Source organism: Rhea americana, unplaced genomic scaffold (genome assembly GCF_003343005.1).
Source record: "Rhea americana isolate MKP2758 unplaced genomic scaffold, rheAme1 scaffold_480, whole genome shotgun sequence".
In the NCBI taxonomy this organism is placed as follows: Eukaryota; Metazoa; Chordata; class Aves; order Rheiformes; family Rheidae; genus Rhea; species Rhea americana.
This window is the reverse complement of record NW_028186624.1, coordinates 140,047-148,809: the sequence shown is the minus strand read 5'-3', so window position 1 is coordinate 148,809 and position 8,763 is coordinate 140,047. Positions and strand designations below refer to the sequence as shown.

Sequence of the window (8,763 nt, the reverse complement as noted above, 5' to 3'; positions counted from 1 at the left end):
CTGGAGCCTCTGCATACTACTACTGCATACTATAATGCATATAAAATCAGTGCAAGTATTGTATGTGAACATATGTGAATACAGGCAAATAAGTTATCCCAATTATACAGAAAACATTTTTCTTTAAACATGTAACATGACATCAGCAAGCGTTATCAAGAGGTGAGAGCTCTGAAGGGATGAAAATTATTTCAATGAGCTCCATGCGTTCTCACTCTCTACCCTCAGCAATTTAGGGGAGGCTAGTACCTTTTACAGTTAAGGTGCTGAGCTTGTTAGGATGGAGCACTTCATTACTACAYTGAAACTTTCCCACTTATTCCTCTAAGTGGAAACCCATTAGACATGGTCATCTAAAGAATATTTGCTGTTAAATCATTTTCCTCCRCTAGAAATTTCCCTGTCTACTGTAACCAAAGAGATGAAGGGRAAAATCACTTCCAGGAAGACTGACTCAAGAAGAATTTGCAATTTATTTCACTTGTCCATTTTGTAAGCAGAAGAAATTCTTCAGGTACAGAACTGCAAATTCTGAGTTTGTTTGAAGCACCTTCTCATCCCAGGTCTGATGCCCCTTCAAGGAGGAATCTGAATTTGTCCTGCTGCTCCCATGGGTTATGTAACTATAAAAGTGTCCTCTGAGTCACCGCCTGCTGCCCTTTACTTCATGTGTGAGCACGGAGAATGTTCAAAAGCACTAAATGCAAATTTGGAGTATGACTGGCACTTAATTTCCCCTCGCACTGTGCCCCTTAAGCTTAACTAAAGCAAACATAAACAAAACAGAACAGGAAAGATTTTTCCAAAGCAGAGAGACATGTAGACAAACTTTAATATTTAGTGTGAATTTTGTCTACACCTCCTACCTATCATAGCTAAAACATATCTAAGCACATCGCTCCAAATTGTTTGTAGTCTCTGCCATCAAATATGATGATATTCCTATTTATTTCTTCAATATATGAAGATGACCAACATGATAGCTCTGATCTATGTAAGTCAATTAACCCAGCTACTATAAAGATTTAGCGTGTTCCTTTGACTAAATGCCAAATGAAAATAAAAGGCACGAAAGACTGCCTGTTATATTTGCCACYAATTTTCATATGCTAGTGAAAAGCATAATCACATAAGTCTCATTTCATCTTAGACTACAAGGGGTCTATTTAGTCTTCGTTGCTGGCAGGCAAAATAACATGGGATGCCACAGAGAAACATCTATTATTGATATTACTCCTGATTTAGGAGAATTATCTCTCTTCTCTCCTGAAGGTTTAGAGTARCAGTCTTCTAAAAATAACTGGTGAGTTTGGGCTTTTAATTGCCTTTGCAAGGTAAAGAGTCATTTTCACCAACACAAATAGTTTTTCTCATTAAAAGGGTGACTCTGGTAGCAAGGTAGGGAGCGATTTCCCAGTCCCAGATAAAACAATAATAAAAACCTAGTTATATAATATTACCATTAAGAAGGAAAGCCAAAGTGGCTTTTTGCAGCATGGCTGCCTTCTGTGCGTGTCAACTGAGCTGCAACAGAAACACCCTGCACCCTTCTTCCCATGGCAGGGAAAGGTAAGAGAAACACAAGCTCAGCAGCAGCAGGTAAGAGGTAAGACTRTATTTTTTGCTCTGGCATCACAAGATCACCTCTGCAAAGCACCCGCTCTCACTTCATCCCGTGGACTCACTAACAAACTGAACTGGTTTTAGCGACTGAGCCCCACAGGTACCAACATGGTTTCAGGGCAATCACTGTTTACTACGTACTGCCTCAATAACTGAGCGGGCTTTACCCACTGCCTTTGCCCAAAGTAACCACTGGTTTATCATGAAGCTGCCTAGGCCTCACTTGCACACTGCCATCAAAGACTGCACTGCTGCACAAACCCTTTGGGGTGCTGCTTCCCTCAAAGTGAGAGGGAAATTAAGACCACTGCACACAGCACCCATTGCATCCTCTGCTACAGATCTTGCTAGTTTGTGGGCAATCACACTGCAAATGGACAATAACAATTCTATGACCATTCAAAACTACTTTTGCATCATAACTGCAATTTTCCGAGTGACCTGCCCAAATGTAACTTATCTGAGATAGATGTAGCACTGCTCAACACTAAAATGCACAGCAATATAYTTCTTTGCTTTGGCTTATTAAGGTGCAGAGGAGCGGATGGAGGACACAGATTAATTGCCTATATATGATTTGTTCACTTGGCAGAAAATTCACAAACCTGCAGGCCACTGTGGTGAGCTCTGGATTAAATTAAAAGTTTCCCTGATGCAGAGCCAGCAGCTGCAGGTCACTGCTCTTCCTTCAGATGGTACAGAAGTAGATTTGCACCTTGCTGGGACTTCTGGCAAATGAATTGATGGATCCATAAACATCACTGCTCATTTCCAAAGATAARACAGGTTCTAGTTCAGTGTGCACAAAAAAGAAATGTCAAAGCTTATTATTTCAGASATGCAGAAGCAGGGAAATGGTCGCAGTCTCAGGAGAACAGTGCTACTACACACATATAAAGCAACCAGGCTGCTCTTTAAAAAAAGTGGTACTTAATCTCTATCAGCATCCCCAAGACAGGTTCTCCGCATGCAGAGTGCACTGATCAAGCCTGTGTAGCACAAAGCCCAGAGAGGTTTGTTTTGCATTGCTTTGGTASCGACTTAAAACTTGACCATAATTATTACATTCTTGGAATGGGGGTGGGTTAGGTAAGAAACTTGTTTTTGTTCTGCTGATTGCAGCAGAAAAAGTGAAGCCACTGCAAGCCCCTTCACTGCCGATGGGTACCGGTCGTGCTGTTTTCCTTTCACGCCAAGCCACAGAGGAACAAGCCCCATCCCCACAGATGAGCACCAAACCACCACCACCGGGGACCTGGCCGGGGCTCTGCACAGGCAGCGCGCCTCCTGCGAACGCGCGGCTCTTTTCTCAGCCAAAATTTGCCTCTTCACGTCCCGCGGGGTTTTATTTCGGCCTCCCTCCCAGTGCAGCGCCTTTGCGCACCGGAGCGCAAAGCAGGCGGCGGCGGCGGCTCCCCCGACGGCCCCGACGGCCCCGACGCGCAGCCCGCGGGGGCCCCGGCGCTGCCCCCGCCCCCGCCCCGCCTCGCCCGGCGCCGGCTCCGCGGGGCCCCGGAGCGGCTCCCGCGCCGCCGGGCTGGTGTACTTTCCGTCTCTCCCTTCCGCCGTTTCCTTTCCAAAGACATCGAGGAAGCAATTCATCCACCAGGCATTCCTCGCGTTTTTTTTTTTTTTTTTTTTTTTCTGTTGTCACAAACCATGCTGGAGAAGGTGAAGAAATCATGTTTATTTCTGGTTGGAGATTGATTACATCACTATCATGGATAATGTAATAGAATAATTTTATACTCTTGGAAGAAACCTAAGAATAAATATGAAAAAGTAAAATATTCTGTTCCCACTGTCTCTGAGGTTGCGTGACAGTTAAATGCTGTTTTTACAGGATAGTTATAATACTTTAGACTCTGTGCTGAATAAATATTATCTTGAAAGGGTAAAAAAATCCATTGAAATATCTTAGCTCACCACAAAATTAAAAAAAGAAAAATCCATGTATTTGTCCAAAGCGAAGGTTAGTTACATGTTAACTAACGAATCCACACAGGAAACGCTCATTGTCCAAGAAAGTATCCTTCCTTCTTGCCAATCAGTTCCTCTCCGCAGAATTCTTGGTAGTTTTCCTTGTTTGGACTGATGAATTACTACTGGTTTTTCAGGCTGCAACACAGAAAAGAAGCAGCGGTAAGTTTCTTCCTTGCCATTTCCAGTTTTGAGCTTGGTTTCTTTGCACCTCCTGGAGTTTCCCTCTGGTGCATCTTTGTTTCCACCCCTTACCCTCGTGGCCTCCGGAATATCTCGCTTTCAGCAGACGGTATGGACTTCCCACACTAGCCCTTTTGTAGCTGCCAGAGCTGCAACAAGATCTGGCAGGTAGAAGCTGATTCTAGGCAAAGTGACACTGGGGAGAACATGCAATTCCTTTAACAATTAAAAGGCTTTTTTTATGTGAACAATGGGAATACTCTCATTGTAAGAAAATATGCAAATAAAATGTATATCTRAAATATAACCCCAATTTTAAGCACAGTTTTGAATTTTATGCTAGAAAATTGCTGCAATGCTTTGGGGAATAAAGTATTTTTTTTAGATATTCAATTTAAATTTGATTATAAGAGCCTAACACACCCTAAAAACTTGCTTTTTTTAAAAAAATGACCCAAATGCAATTATTGGCAAATGAGGACTTTTTCATTCAGCAAGCATAGATGATCTCAGATTTATACTTAGAGAAACTGGACTAATATTTATGCTTTACATTAAAATAATTAATCCATATTCCAGACACCACAGACCAAAGATGCACCAGCCTTTTGGCAGCTTTGAAATCATGATCAAAACAGAAGATATCAGAGATATCTTTATTTTCACTTACGTTAAAAGGAAAAGGAGACAATTTAATCCTATAATGAGAGAAAGTATTACACACTCACTCTTTATAGGCAGTGTAATTATTCAGCTGCTCTCCGGAACCACTGAAGTAATGACAAATTAAAATGCCTTTCAATCCCATCTACCTTTTATAACTATTCATCTTCTGGAGTTATTACCACTCTAAAGGCTTCTTCATACTTTCAGCAGCAGTCAGTATCTTACAGAAAGCAAACAGAAAATGTCATTGCTACAAATAAAAGTTGCAGTCACCAAGATAAGAAAAAAATCATTTTAATTTGAGGCAGGTACAAACTATGACTGAAGTATTTAAAATACTTTCCAGAAACTTAACAGAAAGCTTTTATCRAAGAATGTGTCCATTTGCAGAAARTAAACTTGGTTTATTGTATGGATTTTGTAGGACTGGAACTTATTTGTAAAACAAAATAAAAACAAATATATGATAATAAAAATCATACATCTCAGAATGTAATTCCAATTCAGTGACGGCAAGGAAGTATATTCAGAAATGGAATAGAGAGAACCAGAAGGCACCTGAAGCCTGGTGTCTGCATTCAGCAACAGGAGCATTTCCGAGGACGCCCCCGGACTGCACAGACTAGCCGCAGCAACCTGCAATCCACCAGCTCTCTGGCAAATAACGTGCAGAAAACTGGGCGAATCCCCCTCTGGCAAGACGCTTGCGTGGGCGACGTAGGACCCAGGGCAGTGGACGCCCTTCRGGCTTGGGAGCAGATGGGATGAATCCCGTGCAAAGGGAACCGGCCCCGAGCCCACGTCCGACCTGTGCAGTGGGAACCCGGCCGAGGGTGCCCGAKGCCGAGCCCCAGCTGCCAGGGAGCACGGGAGGGGGGCTAAGTCTAGGGCAAAGAGAAACAACTGTTTTGCATAAAAACTCAATGTGAAGGAGATCAGGACAGGCACCCTGGCCTTTTAAAAATCCTATTTCTTGCTTTTTTGGCATGCAGTAGAACTGCAAACCCCTCAGAGGAGGAATGGCTTGGTCTTGTCTGTGCAGCACCTAGCGTGACTGGTTCCTACTCAGTATCTCTAGATGCTCTTCCAAAAGGGAAGACAAGCGCAGCGGAGGCAGCGTGTTCTCCCAAGCATCCCYGGAGGCAGCCTGCCACTCGACCCACTTGCTCGTCCGAGGGAAGCCACGAGAAAGCGTGCTTTCTTCTCTGGTGGAGAAGCAAGGCTGCTTAGGCCTCGGCTTCTGCTGCAATTAAGAGCACGTAAAGGCAGGGAGATCACTAATGTTTCATTCTCCTCCGAGGAGCACCCTGGGCCACGTTCCAGCCTTCGGGCCCCTGTGGAGGCCCAGCAGAGCACCCAGCCTCTGCTTTGGTGACCGGGCGCTTAACACCAAGGACCTTCCGAAGCACAGYCCAGGCGACCCGGAGCAAGAGACATGGCGAGATATTGCTGCATTCAYTTCTCAGCTTCTTCCAAGTGCACGTTTGATATGACAAATCCCACAACTAAGACCATGTTTCAGCCACAACAAGCTGTAAATATTTGTTTACACTTTCTTAAATAGATTGGAAAAAATATGAAAAACGCAATCATGGTTAAGAGTGACATTTCTCCAGGCACAAAATTCACAATATTTTGATTAGCTCTGATTTCTGAATAGCAAAGCAGCTTATGTTAATAAATATCCTCTTCCAACTAGACATCTGTGCTCTCAATCAGGAGGGGGAGAAAAAGAAAATCTCACGGGCACCAAGCCTGCTGTCATTTGCTCCTCAGCAGGCCATTAATCATCTGGGATGTAACAGGATGCAACCCAATGACTACACGAAGGGCCACAAAGAAGGATCTTCCAAACACACCTTCCAAAGTAAAAATGATTATTTGCAGTACCCAGGCATTCATTTAGACTGCACACTGCACTCCCTTGGTACCTTTAGATTCCCTCTGAATTGATTTTACCAGAGCAATAGCTGCAGGATTAGGTCCCGTCTCGGCAAAAATCCTAAAATTAATCAGAAAACATGAATTTGAAATGGAAACCTGGGCCTGTATTAGCATCTATGAAAGTGTAGTTGAGTGATTATAAACCCCTAGAATGCATTTGCAAGCTCCAGATATGGCAGAGAGGTCTGGCTGATCAAAGAGACAAAATAAAGGCTAGAAGATAAAATTCTTCTTTATGGAAGTTGGAATCATTATCCTCATATCATAAGACTCTTAATTACTAGGGCTGGATCTCAGCCTCCAATCACTGACAGCCAGAATGGGAGAGGATAACTCAAAGCTCTCGGTACTCTGCACATTATTACAGCATTTGATATATTTGCAGCCTGCCCGGAGATGGCACTTGCATCAAGTGTGGATCTGGGCTCTAACATTCTCGCCAACAGGATCTTCCGTCCTTTCATCTGCAGCCCCCAGCGGAACTACTTCAAATCTGGAACTGGGCCCTTCGATTCCTCTTCCCCAAACACAGCTATTTTTGCCTGGATGCAGTGATGAACACAGCACACTTTCCCCAATCCCACGGTGTGCGCATGCTAACGAAAGAGAGGGAAGCGCTTTTTAGAAAGCCCTAAGTTAATATTCTGTACTAGCATTTCTTTGACCCCAGAAGCTGAATGTTCTCTGTCTTCTTTCATGTCTACCCAAGACTTCAATTCTCTGTTATTTACTGAAAATGATATTTAGTAATCTTTCCATAAACCTGAAAAGCAGGAAGAGTTTTGTTTCTTTCAGCCTATTGTAAGCAGCAAAGAGCAAGGCTGGCATGTGATTTTCTTCCACTATTTCAGAGATAACGTGACCTCATTCCTGCTGCTCCTCACAAGCCTTGTTTTCGGTTGCCTTTGGTCCCCATAGAAACCGGGCTGCCTCTGCTGACCACGGTCCAGCTCCAGCGGGCACTCACGCCGCCTGTCTTGCACCTGACTCGTTCTGCTGGTTTGCTGCTTGAGAGCGGGGAGGGGAGGGGGGAATTAAAAAAAACCCCATATCTATTTCTGGAAAGCAAGTCAAACAATGACTCAATCATCTCTACACAGTTCATAAATCCCTAATTAAAGGTTTTGTGCTCCTCCCCACTGCAGATGCACCAGAGTCCAGCCACATTTCAAACCTGCTTCTGTGCATGCGTGTGCGCAGGCATTCGCCAGGCTCGCCTGTTGGCCTGACTGGAGCTCTACTTTTGTAAGACATTTCAAAAGCAGCTCTTGCCTAGCTGCTCTGTGTGAATGCGTGGTTCCCACGAGAGCCATCAGAACGCTGCCTGACCCTGATGTAAACAGGCTGGATGCCAGATTTGTGATACCTTATCAGAAGGATTATTCATATCTGACTCTAACCCCAAATTCCTGAGTTTATTAAAAGATAATAAAAAATGTATTTTTTCCCTTCATCTTCAAATATACAGCTTAAAATATCTGCACCCYGGAGAAAATAATGGGAGCTAGCAGATATTATCTTGCTTTGCATATTCATTGTCCAGGGGGATAAAGACTAGTGCAATACTAGCTACCTCCCTCTACATCTTTTATTCAACACCAAAGCACCAGCCAAAGCACTTCTAGTTATTTTTTYCCCATTTTCCCCACTTTTTGGTCAAACAAATTCAGTAGGAAGCATTCAAACAAGACCTTGAAATTCCCGTAAATAAACAGCTAAGTTCTCCCCTACGGATACTACTGAAGGAAGAAAAGGTCAGCTGTAGCTGTCAACACCAGCTTTGCTAACAGAGCTCCAGCACCACCAGCACCACCGCTGAGAAGTGAAGCAGGATCCAAATAAYGTGGTCTGCTAGGCAGTAGCTCAAGGGCTGCTAGATAGTGGGTTATTTAAAGTACACTCTGGCACGGCTTGGCTGTACGTTACCCTCTGAAGAGCTCTCAAGAACTATAATAAATATCTACTACTTGACTCATTCCTCATATAATTTCTYCTCTGCTAAAGTAGCTTTTCAGAAGACGCATCTGCCAGGCATTTTCTGGGTGCCACCAGCTTCCAGCCTGTGATCACCTTTCCCCGTTAACCTGTCCCAAAAGGAAATTCCTCTCCTTTAAAAAAATCTCTTTTTTTATTGTATTAACTATGACAGCTACCGAAAATGTTTTGTTGCCTTGGAAACTGCAATCCAGTAGCCTCAAACTGAGTTATTAGCAAGAGGACAGTCTTGACACTAAGCAGCAAAAAGGAGAGCTGCAAAGTGATGGACCAGACACCAGTGAAGGTATACAGGAGGGCTGCAAGAGGCGTGTTTGCTCACTTAGCACACTAATGCAGAGCACATTTGCCTCACCCCACACTTGGGAGAGC

The 8,763-nt window shown here is 43.7% G+C and overlaps 1 protein-coding gene across 5 annotated transcripts in view; it reads right to left on the bottom strand.

The window, feature by feature from the left end:
• Positions 1 to 3,295: 3,295 nt before the first annotated feature.
• ZMAT4 (zinc finger matrin-type 4) overlaps positions 3,296 to 8,763 on the bottom strand; it is a 74,511-nt gene continuing 69,043 nt past the window's right edge. For all 5 annotated transcript variants that reach the window (XM_085316910.1, XM_085316908.1, XM_085316906.1 and 2 more), the window contains one exon: positions 3,296 to 3,741. In XM_085316910.1, the coding sequence (XP_085173036.1) occupies positions 3,726 to 3,741 (16 nt within the window). In that variant the 3' untranslated portion in view covers positions 3,296 to 3,725. The remainder of the gene's footprint in view (positions 3,742 to 8,763) is intronic.